At 38.4% G+C, this 19,836-nt stretch overlaps 1 protein-coding gene and 1 long non-coding RNA gene across 4 annotated transcripts in view; one reads left to right on the top strand and one right to left on the bottom strand.

The window, feature by feature from the left end:
* Nucleotides 1-2,420: 2,420 nt before the first annotated feature.
* Nucleotides 2,421-19,836, bottom strand: part of LAMA3 (laminin subunit alpha 3) — a 116,198-nt gene continuing 98,782 nt past the window's right edge. For all 3 annotated transcript variants that reach the window (XM_065053332.1, XM_065053333.1, XM_065053334.1), the window contains exons 58-78: nucleotides 19,416-19,558; nucleotides 18,166-18,348; nucleotides 16,853-17,004; nucleotides 16,594-16,756; nucleotides 15,977-16,110; nucleotides 15,330-15,480; nucleotides 14,959-15,078; nucleotides 13,889-14,013; nucleotides 13,420-13,540; nucleotides 12,103-12,243; nucleotides 11,191-11,321; nucleotides 10,192-10,323; nucleotides 8,412-8,556; nucleotides 7,944-8,110; nucleotides 7,346-7,535; nucleotides 6,903-7,043; nucleotides 5,945-6,104; nucleotides 5,669-5,796; nucleotides 3,808-3,901; nucleotides 3,342-3,461; nucleotides 2,421-3,144 (exon numbers count right to left, since the gene is read on the bottom strand). In XM_065053332.1, coding sequence (XP_064909404.1) covers nucleotides 2,999-3,144; nucleotides 3,342-3,461; nucleotides 3,808-3,901; nucleotides 5,669-5,796; nucleotides 5,945-6,104; nucleotides 6,903-7,043; nucleotides 7,346-7,535; nucleotides 7,944-8,110; nucleotides 8,412-8,556; nucleotides 10,192-10,323; nucleotides 11,191-11,321; nucleotides 12,103-12,243; nucleotides 13,420-13,540; nucleotides 13,889-14,013; nucleotides 14,959-15,078; nucleotides 15,330-15,480; nucleotides 15,977-16,110; nucleotides 16,594-16,756; nucleotides 16,853-17,004; nucleotides 18,166-18,348; nucleotides 19,416-19,558 — 2,987 coding nt within the window. In that variant the 3' untranslated portion in view covers nucleotides 2,421-2,998. The remainder of the gene's footprint in view (nucleotides 3,145-3,341; nucleotides 3,462-3,807; nucleotides 3,902-5,668; nucleotides 5,797-5,944; nucleotides 6,105-6,902; nucleotides 7,044-7,345; nucleotides 7,536-7,943; nucleotides 8,111-8,411; nucleotides 8,557-10,191; nucleotides 10,324-11,190; nucleotides 11,322-12,102; nucleotides 12,244-13,419; nucleotides 13,541-13,888; nucleotides 14,014-14,958; nucleotides 15,079-15,329; nucleotides 15,481-15,976; nucleotides 16,111-16,593; nucleotides 16,757-16,852; nucleotides 17,005-18,165; nucleotides 18,349-19,415; nucleotides 19,559-19,836) is intronic.
* LOC110358533 (uncharacterized) lies at nucleotides 10,320-14,715 on the top strand. Its single transcript, XR_002413067.2, has 2 exons — nucleotides 10,320-11,007; nucleotides 14,522-14,715. It is a non-coding gene; the product is annotated as an uncharacterized LOC110358533 (long non-coding RNA).

The following is a 19,836-nucleotide window of genomic DNA, read 5'->3' as shown; positions in this document are numbered from 1 at the left end:
AAGGATGACTGAAGTTGAGAGTTTTTACCATTGAAAATATTAGTATTACTTAAAGGCTTGAATAGCAAATAGTAAAGATGACTAGAGAATTAAAAATTACAGGGAAAGCATCTCCCGGGAGAGCTATTTACTTTTGTTCTAACACGGAAATTGGTAGATACAGGGGAACCACCTGAAATGCTGTAGCCAATTATTATGTATGTATGTATTATTATGTAAATAATCCATGGAAGTTACTGTCAAATGGCAACACTTGGATGATGAAAGCCTTGGAAATACTACTTATAACAGGAAAAAAAAAAATGACATGATGTTTATCCAAGGCTCACATTGCTATTTATTCTCATAACATTTCATCTTACTACAAGATTGGGTCGCTTCTGGTCTGCTATAAAATGTATTGGGGGAACACCCGCTACCTGAAAAGAAGGAATCTTTACAACTAAAATTATGTCTGTAATTCATTACTTGAAAGTCTTGAAAATTCAGGCTCTTCTTTTCCAGAAGATGCTTCCCACATGAAAAAAAATCAGAATATTCTAAGCACAAAACAGATAATGCATGAAATACAGTTCAGTGTCCATGTGGATTTCTTCAATAATAAGAGTTCTGTATCAGACTAATCTAAACAGAACAACTTTCCTCATGTAAAGATTATCCACTGGTTCTTCAGGATGGAAAAGCTGTTTACTGTTTTTCAGCCTGATATAGATTTATCTACGTTAAACTACAAAGCCTGAAACTCTAGCTGGCTTTTATCAGTTGTGCCAGCAATGTGTGACAGCCTGACTCTGTGGAAACAATACAACTGAAGAATGGGTGGGAGGGGAAAACAACCACCAAGAACCTTAAAACTGAAGAGACTTTTCTATTTCTTTCTTTTTTTTTCTTTATTTATTTTTTTAAAGGAATTAGGAATTTATTGGAATTAATACTTACTGATCATTATAACTTGTATTTACTCAAGTCTTCATACATTTTTCATTTCTTCTTGTCAGCATTAAAACTACTTCTGATAAAATAAAATCGGAAGGGAATTGGCTCCAGGTTGTGATGCAAAAAATCTTTGCCGTGTTGGCTTTTACTGAGGAAGGGGGAAGGAAGAAGGGAAGGGCTTTTCTTTGTGACCAGGGAAAATCTGCTTCAGAGCACAATTGAGTGAGCATTAGATATGAAAGGTTACTAGAGAATTACTTGATGAAGTTTAATTGTTCTTCCTTTCTCCTTATGGAAATTTTCAGTGCCAACTAAGGCTGGTAAGTCAATCGAGTATTTCCACAGTTTGGGTCACCCGAATATTTGACAATCTACTTCGCAAGTAGGTTTTACATGTAGAAAGGATTCAGTTGTTGCTGTCCAAACAGATGATTTCCAAAGGCCACCATCTCCAGGGTGATGGCTGTTTCTGTCCCACGTGACAGGCAGTGGTACAGGAGAAGCTGTTTCTGCAGAGCATCTCCAGAGGGAGGGCTCCACCATTCCCATCCTCTGCTCCTGCAGAGGCCTCAACCTCGGCACGCTTTCACCTCATCCCATTCCCTCCATAACCAGCTCTACACCTAAGAAACCTCTACACAGAAATAGATTTACCTCTAACAGAATTGCCATAAAAGAAAAAGCAACACAATATTTGGTGTGAAGGACTTCCTGATGCTTTTGCCACCCTACAAAGCTGCAGAAATTTGATAAGGGATTAAGGACCAAAGGCATTTGAGCTATTGGTCTGGTGTCTTCTGCTATTAATCCAGCTGAAACCTCCATCTGAGCAGACTCAGGACACGCTGCTGCACCTTCGGCAGGAAGACAGTAGAAGGCAGGAGGAAAATGCTGAGTTAGGTGAGAAGGAGGGTTTGTTTGCATCACTGCCTAAAACCAGCCTTAGAAAATGTTTTAATTTTGCAAAACAGGGTTGGCATAAGGGAAGTGAAAAAAACCCAATAACTATCAAAATGCTGCTTCTGAATAATAATGGAAGAAGAAACCATATCAAGTCTATTCAGTCCAGCCCTGTATTCAGAAGAATAAAGCAAACTGTGCCCTCCACCATGGGTCACAATCACATACAAAGTAAACATTTAAATGTCAAAGAAAAGAGTTTTGCTGGTTTGGTCCTGTAATTCATGCCACATAACTGTAACAGGTGCAACTGCAGTTCCTAATATAACATGTCTTAATTTAGTCAGAAAAAAAAAGAAGCCTATGGAGGAGACTTTCTGGCTCTGAAGATTATATGGAATATTACACTTTGAGGTTTTTATATAACCAAATTCTAATAAGCAGAGATTATGGACTCCTGCTCATTCAGGCAGATCAGCTTATTAAAACTACATAAATATTTGCATAAAGCAAGCAGGATTTACCAGCCTGTAAAAAGCACATAAAAGAAACATCATGTTCAAATAACCAAACAAGAAAATGAATGGTTTACAGAACATACTGCATTTATTTGGCCTCAGAATTCCTAGCATTGTAACAAACTCCCAAAATTTCACTCCTTAAAGTGCTTCAAACTCCATTTATATTATTATTACTTTTAACATTAATGTACATTTCCGTATAAACATCAATCCAAAGAGATCTCTATTTTTATAGAATTCTTTATATTAGTGGATCAAATTTGCTCTCAAGATCACCAGCATTAAGGCAGATTTCCAGAATCAAGACACTGGAGCTACTCAAGTCTATGCTGTTGTTGATGAGAGCAGAACTTGACCCAGTCAGGTATATACAGTTCTATTTTCTGCATATATTTCAAAAGGCACAACGGATTACCTTGGAAATCAATAACATTTAAAAGGGAGTTTATCAAAACAAATACTTTCAATTCGCTTTGGCACAGTCCACATCCAGAGGATGTATTTGCTCACCAGCTGTCCCGAATAACAAGCGTGATGACAGTGACACGGTGATCAGCAAAAGGGGAACCCACATTGTGTGACTTCAGCCAGTACTTCAGCAGCCCCAGCCTGATGTGTGTACAGGTACCATAACAGCAAAGTTACTTTGCTGGGCACCCATGCAAACTCACAACACCATGAACCTCTGAAATTCTCCTGGTGGAGACATGTTTGTCGTTGATGTTAATATTCCGAAGACAGCCAACAAATGGGTCTTTAACCGGAAGCCACGCCGTGTCCAAATTTGCTAAAACAAAACAAAACAACACAAACAAGATAGAAAGATCAAATTAATATAATGAGAGTGATTTTAAAGAACATTAAGTACTGCAAGGCTTTAAAAAGAGGGGGAATGACATTGAAATACATGCATGAATGGGATTTTGGTTTTGAAAGTAAAAAAGCTACATAGATACATGAAAAAATAGGCAGCAATAATATTACCTGGAATTTTGCCAAAGTAGAGTGGCTGATGTATACGTCTAGGAGGAAGGGGTGGAAGTCCAGTTGTATAGTTACGCTGTGGACCCACCTCTAGCTGCAACATGTTCTCCTTCTGAGAGACTGCAAAGAAGCAGGTAAATGAGTAGTCTTTCTCAACCCTATTAAAGAATCAACTAGGTATGGCATTACTTTTAAATAGCATCTGTCTTGAAATTTAACTCACAGGAATATTAGATTTTATTTGAATTCAAAGTCAGATTGACACATCTCATCTAAGTACTCTGGTTCTAAATACAGCCCCAAGCCTCCCTCTTACGTAAAGGCTTGAATTAACACAAGACACTTTGTTCTAAAGAGTATTCTCAGAATAAACAGAAGTGAAATTATTAATAAAAACCTAGAGCTGCAGCATTCTTTGCTCACCATCCTTTTGAAGTTTCAGAAGAACTGTTAAGATACAACGTACCTGCGATAGTATGCCACTGTCCGTTAGACAGAGGTCGCTTAGGTGTGACTGATGTCTGGAATTCTCCAGCACCGCTATTTCCAGCAGCAATGACCTGTACCAAAGTTATCTTTTAAGTTACTGTGACAAAGAAAAGCGCAACAGAAAAAATATAGTACTTTACGTAATTTACTGAACTTGTGATGGCTGCATTTCACCTAATAGTTTCACAAGTTGCAGTCATTGTATACATATTATCCTCTCCAAGAGGAAAGTAAATTTCCTCAGTAGAATCCCAGGAGAGGATATTTGACAAATTTTACAATCCTAAGTATATACCTTTGTCTCTCCCTCTCCATCTTACCAAATTGTGTTAATTCTTTTGACATAAGCTCTCTGAGACAAAGTCTTTCCTACTAGGCCTTCTTTTCCTTTCTCAAAGCAGCCTTCTACATGCTCGGCATCTCCTGAGAGAATCTCTGCAGCACATTTCTCTGGCCTTTCACGCAACTTTGGACTACTCATAATTCACTCATGTACCTTGCAACCTGGCTATTGATGGTGACATTTTGAACAAGCACCTGCTTGTGCTTTCTCACATCTTGCTTCTCATTCCTTGCAAGTGCATCGTTTTATTTTCAAAGCTTTCCTTTCAAACTTTTTTTCTGGTGTGATAGTTACAACAAACTTGGTAAAGGTCAGGTAACTGATATGCTGAGGCCACCTCCTATCAGGCTGATGGATGGTGTCCCACTGACCTTTCATTTCTTCCTGTTGCATCCTGTCCACGCTGACAGCCAGCATGAATCTAAGTTACTGCTGAAAAAAGTGGTCAGTCTTGCCCTTAAGGAGTCCTCAGCTGTTGATGCCCCTGCTAGTTGTGCTAATTGTGCCAGCTGTATCTTGAACCAGATCAGTGATCTGGGGGAAACTAGCTGATGACAAAAAGATAAACAATAAAAAGAAGTTCCCTAATCTGCGAAGAGAAGAGCAAAGCTGAGCTTTCTGAAGTTAGGTAGACTCATGCTGGTTTAAACTGTGCCATGAGACAGCAGGTTGTGCGGAGCACTGACATCTTTCTAGTTGATGTCCCTCCAGCAGCAACCACAATAGTTTTGTAGTCCAAGACTCACATTCTGAAGCTGTGACATTATGAAAAAGCAACACTGACAATAATCACCACCATGACACAACTAGAGGAGAATATGCTAACATGAAGAAAGACTGCTTGTGTTGTATAATCGACATGGTTATAGAGCTGCATCAGTACAGCCATATAATGACTGAAGAAGGAGTAGGAATATGCTTCAGAGTTCTATAGAATCATAGAAGCATTTTGATTGGAAGAGACCCTCAGGATCATCGAGTCCAACCACAACCTAACTCTAGCACTAAACCATGTCCCTAAGAACCTCGTCTAAATGCCTTTTAAACACCTCCAGGGGTGGTGACTCCACCACTTCCCTGGGCAGCCTGTTCCAATGCCTGACAACGCTTTATAGGCAGAATTTTTTCCTAATATCCAATCTAAACTTCCCTTGGGGTAACTTGAGGCCGTTTCTTCTCATCCTATCACTTGCTGTAGCCCCCCCATGGATTTTTGCAAAGGCCCAGAAGCCTGAGAAAACTGAGACTGTGCTCTATTGCTGACCACTCTGAAGAAAGCACATGCAAGTTAGTGTGCACACAATGGAAGCTGCTAACGTAGGCAGAGAGACAGGTTAAATATATGATTTTCCATGTGATGGTTTTAAATAACTCTGAGGAAATTGTTCAGTGTTGTACCTATAGACAAATGTAATATGTAAGTTCAGAGTTCAAGGTCAGAATTCCCCTGCTAAATGAGGGCAATGCAGCTGAAATGGAAACAGTGTGTACTTACCTTTCCTCTTTTCATGTAAATAGTCAAGTAGTTGTCTTGCTTGCTTCCAGCATGGAGGAGTATACCTGTTGAGCTCCTTGGTCGAATAGTAAATACAATCCTAAAATCCAAGCCCAGCAGCAAATTACCTGTGGAGAACAAAACAGTGGGTAGAGGAGTAGTCACAGGAGGAGATAATTGGAAAACCACATTAAAAATAAATGAAAAAATCCTTACGCATGCACACACACACATTTAAGACATAATTCCATATACTATAATCTCTACACATCTTACCAATGGTGATATATCCTCCTTCATTAAAGAAATAAATCCCCCTCTCTGCAGGAGCATCCAGACATGGAAGTACACCATTTTTTTGCTGAGGTGCATTCAAGACTTGTCCATTCATCTTAAAATTCCTCAGGCAACCCTTGAAACTGTTCATTGGTATGTTCTGGAAGCACATTTCAAAACATTAACACTAAAGCACGATGGCATTTTTTTAGTAAGAATACCCATTAGTTCTTATGTATTGTTGGACTGCAGAAAAACAAGTGGCACTCAAGGCACCTAAAACCCATCTCTGACGCAGTGAAAATGTATTTCAAAGTTTAGAAAAGAACTTAAAATATGAAAGTAACAGTTGATTTTGAGTTAATATAATTCCTGCTTGCAAAGCAGATACTTCCCAATGATGTGTCAAAAAGACAACACAAGTTGTGAAATGCCAAGCACACCCTTCTTAAGAGGCTGTTTATTTAAATCTGATTTTATAAAAGGCCCAGCATCATTAGTTGTCCAGTTTTTAAATTAATTGGAACCAACATATTTCCAATTAAAATCCAGTTCTACATTAATAATTCTTTAATGAGAAGGATTCCTTTGCTTCTCTACAGATTATTGCTTATGCCACTGAGGCAAATATTCTGTGGGAAGAGGATGTGCCTGGAATTACAAATGTGACTTTTTTATTTTCTATTTTTTAAAGAACAGAAATGAAAACTGTACACAGCTGTCATCAGTGTCTCACCAACACACATGGAAAATATTGATTCAGCTGAGATGTCTATTAACATGTGAGGGAAAAAGGTCTGTAATGAACAATGGGAAACAGCACTCACAGATGGTTCTCAGTCAGTGCTTGGAAATACCCCCCGAATCTTTTCAACATGGAAATCCTACGTATTAACACTTTCACATGTAATTAGTGCAGCATGAGGACTGTGTGTGGGTGGATGTGTCTATTATTTACCTGTCTTTTCAGTGACGGCAGCCCTCCCACGTAGACTGGCGACTTAATGCTGATGGCAGAATTTGTTGCTAATCTCCCATGCTGGGCCCTTAGACCATCAACAACAAGGCGGACGTTCTTCCCATCTGTGCCAAAGACCACCTTTGCAGGGCGCAAACATAACAGAATGAGAAACCCCCAAAGCCAGTGAAAACCTCTGGAGATACTTTTCTTTAACTTAAACACCATGTTGTTGAAATATTTAAACTCAAAAGAACATGCTGGGACCAGCAGTTTCTGTAACCTCTCTCGTAAGACAGACCTGCCAAACACATGAAATTTGGGGCACAGCAATTAACTTCAGATTACCAAAATAAAATTTCTAATAGCTTAAAAATTCAATAGGCTTTGCCTGCTGAATGCTAGTTGTGGTTTCACCACAGTTCCTGTGCCATACTACTTACAGTGTGCCATTGCCCATCGTTATATTTAGTACTGGTTTTGATTTTGATTTGTCTTCCTCCAGAGCCAAGTGAAAAGACAAAACGTCCTTTTGAAATGTGGAGAGCCATGTAAGAGTCTTCAGACCTTTCCTCCATGAAAACTATTAATCCTCTTGATGATCGAGTCCGCACATCTGCAGAAAAATGTAACCTGTAGGGGAAAGTAAGCATTTGAAATATGGGTCTGTTTTATTAGTTGTTGTAGTCTTTATGTTCTCCAGAAAAATGCCACTGAAACTCCATTTGTGAAAATGCAGAATAGCTTTTGGGTGGAATCACACTGGTTTGCATTGCCTGTATTTCTGAATGTGAACGAAAGTTGACATACTCAGGCTTAGGATTTGGCATCAATATGCACTGTAATTTCTACCACATCCAAGTCAGTCTACTCAGTCTGGCTAAATGTTAGCAAAGAAAAAAAATGCCAAACCTTTAGACCCACTCTTCTGTTATGCCCCAGGATATAAGCAAGAAGAAAATCCTGGCTCTTGGCACGCAAAGATTCAAGCAGCTTTGACAACTCAAGTATTACAAGGAGAACAGAGAACATTTGTGTTACCTATCTGTAGATGCTGGTGGAGAAAACACGTAGGATAAGAAACTGTTGGGGGTGTTTCCAAGGAGATAAGCTTCACTGCTGACATTTAACTGAGTTGGTAAATTGTGGTTTTGCTGGTTTGGCAAATTAGCGGCTTTCAGATAATCAAGGTAGTTTTCATTCTTTCCCTGTAAGACAGAATTGAAACATTTACTGTGCGTGAACATGAAAAAAAACCCCAAAACATTTCAATCTACACATTTAGGTGTTCCCACCTGAGACGGACAACAGCCTTCTCTAAATGACAGAAAAGCTGTTGTCATTCTGGACAGGTATGGGTTTAGAATGGAACTTCAACACAAAAAGAACCTGCTTTGGGTGTGAGACGGAAGGAAAATAACATTTGAATCTCAGTTCTACAAACCATGGCTGTGCAGGCAAAGCTTTGGCATCAATATAGAGAGAAGATGACAGTAAAAATAAGCATACCTTGAGCATCTTAAACATGAGAGGATTCTTAAATTCCTTCAGCAACATCGGTTGGAGGTTCTCGTATTTGTGGCAAGCTCCAAGGGATACGCCAGTCTTTGCAGTATAATTAATGAGATTTTGAACCTCAGGGAGCTGACCTGTCCTGGAGTGATGAAAGCAGTAAGCGCTGTGACGTAAAATTCCTTTTCTTAAACCTAAACAACAACATACTGTAAAACTGTGTTCTGTACAAAATAGATTTCCCAGTGACCTGATGTTAAACTACCAATTCTTATTTTTCGATGAGAAATGTAGGTTTAGTGCTGTAAAAAGTATTCCTATTTGTCCTGCTTCTGCCCATTTCTTTTTGGCTGTGGAAATAATTGATGTTTTGTTCTCATCTTTTCTAAAGAAAGTATTTTTTGCTAAAAATTATCTGTTGAAAAACACTCACAAACAAATATTGCCATTGAAAAAGGGGGAAAAAATGACAGCAGCCTTTATAGAATAAGATTGCTGGATCGGACTACAAAACTTTGCTGGCTGATTGTGCATAACCAGTGGCAGATCAAGAAAAAATGGCAACATCAGATTCTGCTAACTCTGTAATTCACTCTCTCCTTAAATAAGATGTTATGAGATTTGTCAAGGGGCAAAGCCCACCACAACTTAATATGTAGCTTTGGTATTACAGGCAAATTATCAGAAAGACTGTCAAAACCAATTTCTTGTGTGTATAAAGAATAATATTAAGTAATATTGTCGTTTTGTAAATTGTACCCAGCATCTCTAATCAGTACATTACAGAACACTTTGCAACTAGAAAAAGCAATGAATCTCCTTGCCCGTGTTTTTCTTATGAGGAGAGTGGTAGAGTTGAGAGCAGAACCTGAACTTCTTCTGTTCCAGTCCAGTTCTCCATTCACTCGATCAGACTAGCTACTATATTAATTCTCCATCTACTTTGGTACTAAAAGCAATTTTCAAATTTGTCTTCTAATTGGGAGGTTAATATACAAATTATTTCATTGTCTTGCAGTGCTTTAAATGAAGATATAATTTGAGCAAACTGATCAACTGAAATGTGTCCTTGCCCATGGCAGGGGGTTGGACTAGATGATCTTTAAAGGTCCCTTCCAACTCAAACCATTCTGTGATTCTATGATAAATCAAAATATACTATTTATTTTTTTTTTTTTTTTTTGTAAATTCTACACATGTATAAATGTTCACCAAAGCTTAGCTAAAACAAAGCCTCACTGGGAAATTACTTTTGACTCAAGAAATGCTTTAAAGAATATATTTATGCCTAATTTATCTCCCAAATTTCAGCTGTAAGGTGTCTCTAATAACTGGATAAACATGTGAAAAAAGACAACATAAATCAGACACCCGATTTCTGTACATACGCTCTCATTTATTCATGTATCTGGTTTGGTTCTGTCAGTAAGCTTTGCTCCCTGTGCAGCTATAATGATATAATCCAGCATATCTTTTTGGATGCCTTGTTGGGACACTTCCAATTTGCTATGTTGAGTTCATTCTTTGATTTAAAGACTACTAAACAAGTATGAATCAGACCAAAATTCCATTAAATCTGAACAGCAGATTTAATTACAACTTGATACCATGTATAATCAGCCTGAATAAAAGAATATTTGGGAGCAGCGAAGTTATGCACTCATGAAGGCTTCCCACATGCAGAAGAATAGCAATTTAGCAAAAAGTTATTTTAGTGTGATTAAAGGAGGACAACAGACCAAAATGCATGAAACAGAACTCTTTCTAGGCCAAATACCTTTTTATAAAGATGTTTGAGATGCAACCTTCAAAACTATCTCCACCAAATTTTATAGGTTCAACTAATGGCCGTGCTCTTTGAGAGTCAACTGATTTTAATGCAGATTCATCATCAACCAGCAGATGTACTCTGAAACAGAGTGAATAAAAATAAACATGTAATCTAAAAAATTGTTATGAGCCTAAATGAAACATATATATAAAAAGAACCATTTGACAGATGTGTTTGCTTGTTACATTGTAATTATGCTAGAGCTTAATGAGCTACTGGGATTTTTTTCAGTACGTGCTCACTGACTGCTATGAAACTGCTCTGCTTTTTAGTAGTAGATGTTGAGCAATTGTTGAAGCTGGTACTTCAGTCCTACAGTGAGATCCTGCTCCAACTGAAATTGACGATAAAGCTCACAACTATGGGACAGGATTTCATCCTTTGTGTCAAAATGGTGCACTTGACATGTTAGCAACTGCTAGTAGAGATAATATTAAGTTATAATTACCTGCAGTTATAGCCAGTCATTCAGAACTTGCCCCTTTAACTAACACTTATGTCACTTTATGTGTTCCACAGAAATCAATTTGATTTAGGAGCTTTTCAGTAAACTGTCTCTTCTGGTATGTACATAACAGATCATTATGGAAAAAACAGCCACAATATTAACTTCTTTCCTGGGCCTTTCGCCACCGATGTTACAGTGCCATGTGTAAATGTTATGGGAAGAGGAAGAGTTCCAGAGCTCCAGCCTGACAAACAACCAAAACTCACACAGTCTATAAAAGACACGCACAGTGGTGTACAGCTGAAACATCACAGGTACTGACATGCACATTCATAGATCAAAAATCTCCTTTTGCTTCATTATTTCATTATCCTGTAAATTTTAGCCATTTTTACACATCCATTTTTAGCTGTCTACCCAAAGAACAAGTCACACAAAATTTTAATCTTCTTTCTCCAACCACAACATCAAAGAACCAGATGAAGAACTGGACTCACCTGTTGTCTGTTTTGATTACTGTCACATAATGCAGTGACCCATCTTCGTAGTTCTTTTTCAGTTCAATTTCCATCTCTCCCATCTTTGCAGTTACAATGCCAGGTCTCAGAAAGATGGTAAGAATATTAGGCTGTAAAAGAATCCCACAAAATGATCAGTTGAATGCAAGCACCTTTAGTTCTCCTTGATATTGTCACTAGTAACAGTTCTCAGTGATCTCTCCTGGGAAAGAAATTTTCTTACACTTAAACTACATTTCTTAGCCACCTAGTACCGGATATTACGTCCGGTTCTGCACAATTAGCATAGTTCCTGTTTTAAAATACCTCTGCACTCTGAATACCAAGCAGTTCTTTAAAATACTAGTTTAAAGTATTTTTACAAAAAGCAAAGGATTCCACTCTCCACCTCTCAAGTGCCTGGTGTGCATTCCCTTCTTAACTCTTTCAGCCAGCAAGAATGGGGTTCTGCTTGAACCTTTCTGCTTTCTGAGGGAACATAGCCAAAATCCATCCCTTTCCTCTGCATATTTGATCATATCTGTGTGGGCAGAATGCCAGTTTTTCCTCAGAAAATTTCCAGCCAACTCTTTGGGGCAACAGTTATCTTACTGGGATGGTGGTGTTACGGTGCCTGATCTACTCTGCAGAAGGCTTAAGTTCAAAGCTCAGTTACTCATTGAACTACTTGTTGGTTGCGTGAAGAAATTGCCAGGGTGAGTTTCTCTGGCCTATAACATGAAAGATGCCCTGATCAAAAGATTATTATAATAGCCATTTCTTGCCTTAAAATACAGGAATCTACATGAGACTTATGACAGAAACTGACGCCAAACTGACACGGTCACAAACAGACATGATTGAGCCAGAAATAAAACCAGTCACAAATTTTAAGTTGAACCTGTTTCATACCCAAAGATTGTAATTTAAGAGTGTTCCAGTCGATGCCGTGGTCTGAAAGCCAAAGCCAACTTGGAAATCCCTGGGAAATGGGAAACCCGCTGCATTCAGGCTCAGCGTTCCCTTCTTGGAGAAAGCTGCAGATCTGATGAGCTGAAAGGGAGATAATAATGCTTTCAGTGATTTTCCTTTTAATCAGAAGAAGTGGCAACATGGAACAACAAACTGCCCTACTCAACGTAATTGCAACCGACTCCAGTCAAATCCAACCACAAGGCAAACTGCAAGTACAATTATTTCAGTACAGAACAGACCAAATGAATTTGTTTCACCAGCATTAACTATGATCTGAGAGATTCTACAGGGAGGTGAGACTTGCTGAGTATAACAAGCTGTTTGTCTCTAGCTACTCTTTGCATTGACACGATGGCTTTGAAAGCTTTCACATTTGGGGACACAAAAGTGAGCAGCTGGAGGAATAGCTTGCAAGTACAGACCTGTGCAGATGAGCTACATAACTGAAGCTGTGTGAGTCACAGGACATAATATATCTGGGCCTCTTTGAACAAAACACATTTTAATACATGAGAAGTTACACAGATACAGAGAGTGAAGTCAGATCCTCTGCACAGGGAAATGGCCTGTGAAGAAATTGCTCTGTAGAAGGTTTAGATGCCACAAAAGGAAAGCAATTGAGCGCAAACTTTCATAGTAAAAAGGGCAAACGGGGTCATACACTATGTAAGTAGCAGTAAGTAAAAGCAGAAGTGCAATTTTCCCCTCTCCATGCAGCATTGGTTAAGCCAACACTGAAACATCCCATTGTCCCATTTTAAAAAGAACATGGCAAAACTCAAGGGTGCACAGGTAATAATTATAAAACGATCAGATGAGTGGAGCAATAGCCTTACAATGAGAGACTGCAGTGGAAGCAGAGTCAGCTTAGCTCTTCCAAGAAAAAAGGTTTAGAAGTCATTTAATTAGCACCTTGGTGGGAAGAAAGATCCTGACTAGTATTAAGTAACAAAGAATTCTGGCCTAATCAATAACAACTGGAAGCCAACAAGTTTACATGGTAAATATGAATTCTTAACTGTACACAGTACTATTTTAATTAAGAGGGTGGACTATGTGCTGGAGCAAGCTATCACATTAGGGGTGGAGTCTCCATTCTTCCATAACTTTATACCAAGCCCAGGTTCCTTTATTACCATCACACATTAACCAAATATAATTTTTGACCTAAGTAAAACGTAATGGTCCCGGATTTATAGACAAGCCACACTCTGTGAACTCTAGCAGAAGGTTTTAAGGAACTTTTTTAGTTACCTTCCAATCATCTGAACATTTCTTGCTGACACCAACAGTCTCGTCAAAAATAACAGATGCAGTGTTAGGGTTTTTCACATTCTTCATGCAGCCCCGGAACGGAGGTGTGGATATATCAAAGCTGATTTCAGGGAGTGGAAGAAAAAAGAGCTCAGTAGCCTGATATTTCAAAGCACACACCAGTACAGCAGCCTGTAAATGCTGACAATATAAGAAACTGAAAAACAGAACACGATCTTTCTTGCACACACATACTTCACGCTGATCAAACCCAACCTTCAGGATACACTCCAACAAAGATCCCACCATTAATCAAAAACCACGAGTCATGGTCATGTATTATACACCGGATATTTTCACATCACATAGGATACCTGATACAGAATATGAAAGAAATTTCCTAAGAAAATAGTTTAGATGGGGTTTCCAGAAAAAGCCTGTGTGTTACAGTCATTTTATAGTTACTCACCGTTCCCGTAGAGAAGATGGAATTCCGCCTAGATAGTACTTAGTGAAAGGGAAGACATTTATGTTGGCTTTAATATCAGGACTGACGTGAACAGTATTCCTACTTCGGGCTAGCACCAAATGAATCTGAAATAGGTGAATAACGAGGATTACTTCACTTAGGAGAAACAAAAATAATGTGGCAGATTAAAAGTCCTTCCACAGAGCAGGACACATTTTGTTTACCGCCTCTTGTTTACTAGTGACTTAAATCCAGAAAAACTGCGGTGGTTCAAAGGTACTTCACAAAATTTGGGCATTTTGCCAAAGAAAATGCCTAAGGGAAATGCTTTACCAGCCAAATGCAAGGTGAGATTTTATTTTCCTCAGGAAGACTGCCCCCAAAATACACCTCACCTAAGAGTCAGATATTGCCTTCTGTTTGCACTTTAAGATTCAGGGCCGCTGCCTGATCCAAAGCCTGGGTCAGTCAGCTGGGTGGAGGTAACTTGACCCAGTACACAACATAAAGATTCCTTCCAGAAGACCCTGCAACCTATCCTACTTAGCTGGAGATGTAGTAACGGTAAAAGAGAATGAATCACCATTGTCCATCAAATAGTTTAACACTGTCTTTACAATTTCACTCTTGCAGTTCTACAAAAGAGCCAGATTGAAACTAAGTAGACAAGCAACAACAAAAAGTCTGCGAAAGAGGAATCTCTGTAAAGATCAGCATCGCCTCAAGACAAACTCCTAGGTGGTGAAAACACTAATCCAAGTCTCAAACTAATGTTAATAATCACAATGTACACAGCTCTCCTTAAATAAAGTAATAACTCTGACAAAGTATGTGTTTTTTTTGTTGGTGGTGGTGTTTTTTTTTTTTCCTTTGGTGGTTTTTCTGTTAAAACTGAATTTACTCACAGGAAAGCATGACAGTAGAAAGATTCATTTTCACATGTCCAAACTAATCCCCAGCAGCTTGATCTCCTCCCCACAAACTAAACTTTATAACAGTATGTTTAGTTTCAGCTATTATTAATATGTAATTTACAAATAATGATCACTTGATTATTCAAAATCACATACTTGTTTAAATGTTCCATCATTTACAGTTGCATTGGTTTCTATTTCTTTTGGAGGATCAGAGCCAACTTTGTATCTAAAAACTGTATGACCATCTTTAATGAGCACACTGATGAACTGATCCTGCAATTAAAAAAAAATTAAAAATAAATAAAAGACCACCAATACAAACTTCCAAAATTTCATATGTATTTCACTGTCATGTGAATAATTTGAATGAAGCTATCTAGTTGCTTCCATAAAGCTTTTGGGGGATAAGATAACACAAAACAGGCTAAACCAGTTACTATTAAATCTTACATGTGCTTGAGTAAGCAAAGTTTAAAAAAAATGTTCTTGGACCACAAAACGGACAGAAGCATTTCACAAATTACCTCATTTGCTGCAAAAAACACAATGCCTTCATCTGCTGTAGTCTCAATTGTCTGCTCATAGCGTACTCGGCTGTGGATATTTGGTTCTTTCAGTGTGACGCTGGCATAACCGGTGCCTTCAAAATAGCTTTGATCAGTCTCTTCTTTATACCTGTAATAATTAATTGTCACAGATATGAATATATGAGAGCAAAAACTGTTACCACATGGACTTACTGTCATAATTTTAAAAAAGCTTAAGTTAGAGCATTGGGTACAGGGCCACTGATAGAGCCATATTCTGATCTAACCCAAGCAAAGAGAAAATCTTCCACTGGCTTCTATTGGATTGCATATGGTCTTAAGAGAGGAAATCATTAGTGACTGACTTTTTTGCAGTCAATGTAGTATTTACTTTATAAAGGAGCTGAATACAGCAGCCTATGAATTGTGTCTGGGCATTACAACATTTGGCCAATGGACTGAGATAGCCATAGATGTGAATAGTGCCAACACTGAGGATTTTCTCTAAGAAATGTAGTAATGACTAAAAGGTAGAAAAAAAATCAGCAATTCATCCACAGTGGTTATTGTTCTGAATGTGAAAAAACACGAATTCATCATGATAAAATCACAGAAAGCAAAACACGTCTGTGTTTACATCATACCTTCTGCAGGGTTGCACTTCAGTGGTATTGAGATTAAATGTCCTCTTGAAGTTGTAAAGGCTGATAATGTGCTCATTTAGGTTGTCTAATTCAATGCAGCCTTCATAATGAGGATAGTCTAGCTTACGTGGAGGCTGCAAGATAGTGTCATCAAAAACATTCCGTCAACATCAGCTGACAAATTTTACATCTATGTGTAAGTACTAAGACTTACTGCAATATTAATAAGACACAGAATATGACATCCTTAATATAATAAGATTATTATATCTTTATATGTAATAGTCAAACCATCTGATACCGCCCTAGGAGTACTGCAGCACAATTTAAAGCCAAGTCATATGGATGGATTGGGAATAGTACTTGGCAGGGCTGGACAGATTTCTTGCTGTCCTCAGCAGATGAACTACTATCACGCTCCCTTCTTTGTGTTTTAGCATGCTCAAGCCAGGCAGCTTCTATAGGAAGCAGCATTACCTTGCCTCCCGTCCATTCCTACTGACACGGATAAACTTTTACACAGCCTTTGAAAGACTGCTAGTGGCAATCTGTAGTTGTAAGAACAAAAGAATGATCAACACAGAAATCTATTTTAAAGACTAAGCAACTCTTTGTACCCTAAAATCTGGTGGGTATCCTCCAACATAAAAGACAACAGTGCTGGGATCAAGATTTAGAAGAATGTCATTGCTTCCGCTGCTGGCAGTCAAAGGCCTTTTATATTCTGGGGAAGTTGATGTTGCTTCTTTGATGTAATTCAGCTTTGCATACTGGTAAATCCTAAAACCAGAATAGACAGGCAAAATATCACATCACACTAACAAAAGTTGTTCTCAACAGGTTTTGGAAAAGACTTGTGCACTGTGGATCTTGTACCTTTCAAACTTAACTTGATCCATAACGGCTTCCTCAGTTTCGCTTTGGGTCACAAGTGGCTGCACATCTATTTCTACATCACCATCTCCCAGGTTATAGACACAAGTGAGGTGACCATCTTTCACAGCCATACCAATATAGTCTTTGGAAGCCTAAAAATAGCAGAGCAAACAATCATTAATAAATTATTAATGCTAATGAAGGTAAAATACAGCAGCACTTCCTCAGAGACATGAGTGTACCGTGCATAAGTCATAAGAAATCCACCCACCTAATGAAGAGAATAGTTATTAAGTTTATCAGTTTTGGGAAGAAACAATTGTAATCTTATATATGTTGCACTGATTCAGTGAATATAGTTACAAATTAATTGAAGAGTCATGTGTGTCTTTTTATTTTTATAACAATAACAGCTAAAATAGTTGTAACATTTGTAACACCTCCCATTTAAAGCCATGAAAACGTGGCACTTTTACTAAAAATTAGACTCAGCATCTGTGAAATAAAAAAGATGTTTAGAATAACACTGAGTCAAGGACAATGGTTCCTACTGAGGTGACTGGAAGCAGTCATTTTCCCAAACAATTCAAATTTTATTTCTCCAACATACCATATTTCACAGGAAATTATTAAAATGCTGTCAACAGATATCCTGGCCAGATATTCAGGGGATAAAAAGGTGAAATCCAGCGTAGAGCAACTACTTTCAAACAGCTCTTTGTGTATGCACAAGACTCACTACAGATACATCTGCTGTTAGATAACAAGACTTAAAAGTATATAGTTAGTAACCAAATGCAGGAAATTTTTAGATGTTTGATGGTGTTGGAGCTAGCCTGTATACACAGCAGGTCTGTAATGTTCAGCCTATGCAGAAGGCAAAAATATTAAGAGCTGAGAGACTGGATTTTAGAACTGAAGTGATCACCTCTTTTCAACCAACAGAGAAACTCACAGCGACTTATGTTGTGAAAGGGGTCAAAGCTCTGAGGCAGGAGTTGAGCCGTGTTTGTGCCAATTGCTGCAGAAACTGGCACTTCTGACAAGACTGTATGATGGTATCCATGACTGATAAGTAAATTCCAAAGGAGTAAACCAGCAAAGGGCAAAGCAGCCAGTCACCCAACAAGTTACTTTGTTGGTGGTGGAATGAACTGTTCTTCACAAAACACTTCTTCCACCACATAGTGACAGTTATGTAGAAATGGGCCAACAGTAGCTGTAAACTTCAGTCAGAATAAATGATCTCCCTTCCATTTCTCAAAACATGTTTTCTGTTCTAAAAATCAGATTAAATATCAAAATATACCTACATCTTTATTACCGAGGTACAGTACAAACTTATCGGATGTCCTCTGGAGGGTGTCTAATCTTGTCTGGAGGAGAGGTCTTTGGAGAAAGAAAGAGAGGGAAGTATAGCCTTTCAGATCTTCAAGGTTGCTTGGAGGTCGAACCTCTACGCCAGAGCTGCCGTTGAACCTCATAGGAATAGCAACCTGTTAAGAAAAACAAAATTCAGTATGTTACAATTATCTATTGCTACTACTCCTACTTATTTCACTGTTGTGTTTAATTGCAAATTAACCTATTGCATATTCTACTCATGTTACAGCCTTCAATTACTACAGATTTGGACTCTGATCCCAGCAAGTAATATTATTAGGAAACACGCTAGATAATACAGTATTCTGTATTATCAATACTCATCGCTAACACAGCACTTTTTTACTCCAGATATCAATTAATCAACTCTTAACCATGCCTCTGTCAAGTAATTGTTACCTTGAATACAGGGACAGGGAAGGACATGCCCTGCAGCTCTAAAGAGTGAGCCTATGAATTATTTAGATGTCTACATACATACCCTGATGTTTCCCTTAGCTGGACTTGACTGTGTGTTGGAAATTATAATGCACCTCTGATATTAATGAAGACACATCCTACTACAGTTATTTACATCATGGTCACAATTTCCTCTTATTCATGGTAACTAGAGGTTATTTGAGGATGAGCTCAGCGATGCGTATCAGGCACCTGAGACCATGTTATCCCTTGAGCAACTATATCAATTGCTAAAATGGAGAAGGATCATCCAAACAAGAAGATGCCAGTAGCTGACTCCTAGTGTGGTGGGGCAGCTGGAGGCATGAGAGCACAAGACTACACAACTTTTTTGGCAATGCCAGCATTCAACTGGCCATGCATGGGTGCAGAGCCTCTAAGCTGCAGGGCTGACTCTACCCCTGCTGCCAAAGCCACCACAATGTACCTTGGAAGACAAGAGGCTACTGGACAAATAAGTATTGCAGAGAGGCCCTGGAAAAAAAAAGCCTGCAGGAGAAGGATGGAGCAGGATGCTACTGTGTCCACTCATTTTTATGTACAAATTATTATGCTTCCCATCATCACAGTTTAAGTGTTGTGTGGTGCTGTTGATTTAAATTTGTGTCTGGTCTTTCACACAAATTTTAACAAAATGATCCAGAAAGAGAAAGAGGAACAAAAGTACTGCTGTGTGTTGAAACCACTGAGGCCAAGCACGGTTGCAATGTTCAGGACAGACCTTATTTGCAGCATCTCTTGCCTGCTGAATCAGCTCTCTTATGCGATTTAAGTTCTCTGAGATATTGCTTATTGGCATCAGCTGTTGGTTGATACTCTCAATCTTGCTGAACAGATCTGGAAGTTTGTTTGTCAATTTTTTTACTGCAATGAAATTAAAAAGAAAAACCAACATTGATAATGAAAAGAGGAAGAAAACATGCAAAAATATGATATCACTACATGATTATCAGAAAAGCCGTTAGCAGGGTGATGACAGAACAGTTTTCATCACTCCTACAATATTAGGAAGCCCTCATTGAAACCAGCAGCTTATACTGGGGTTATTGCACTCCTGAAATTTGTGGCCAAAGGTATTTGCAGAAGATATTATGATAATTTCAACTTTCATTAGATCAGGAAATCATTTTTCATCCCCTGGG

This window comes from Columba livia, chromosome 2 (genome assembly GCF_036013475.1).
Source record: "Columba livia isolate bColLiv1 breed racing homer chromosome 2, bColLiv1.pat.W.v2, whole genome shotgun sequence".
In the NCBI taxonomy this organism is placed as follows: domain Eukaryota; kingdom Metazoa; phylum Chordata; class Aves; order Columbiformes; family Columbidae; genus Columba; species Columba livia.
This window is presented reverse-complemented; position numbering and strand designations above follow the sequence as displayed.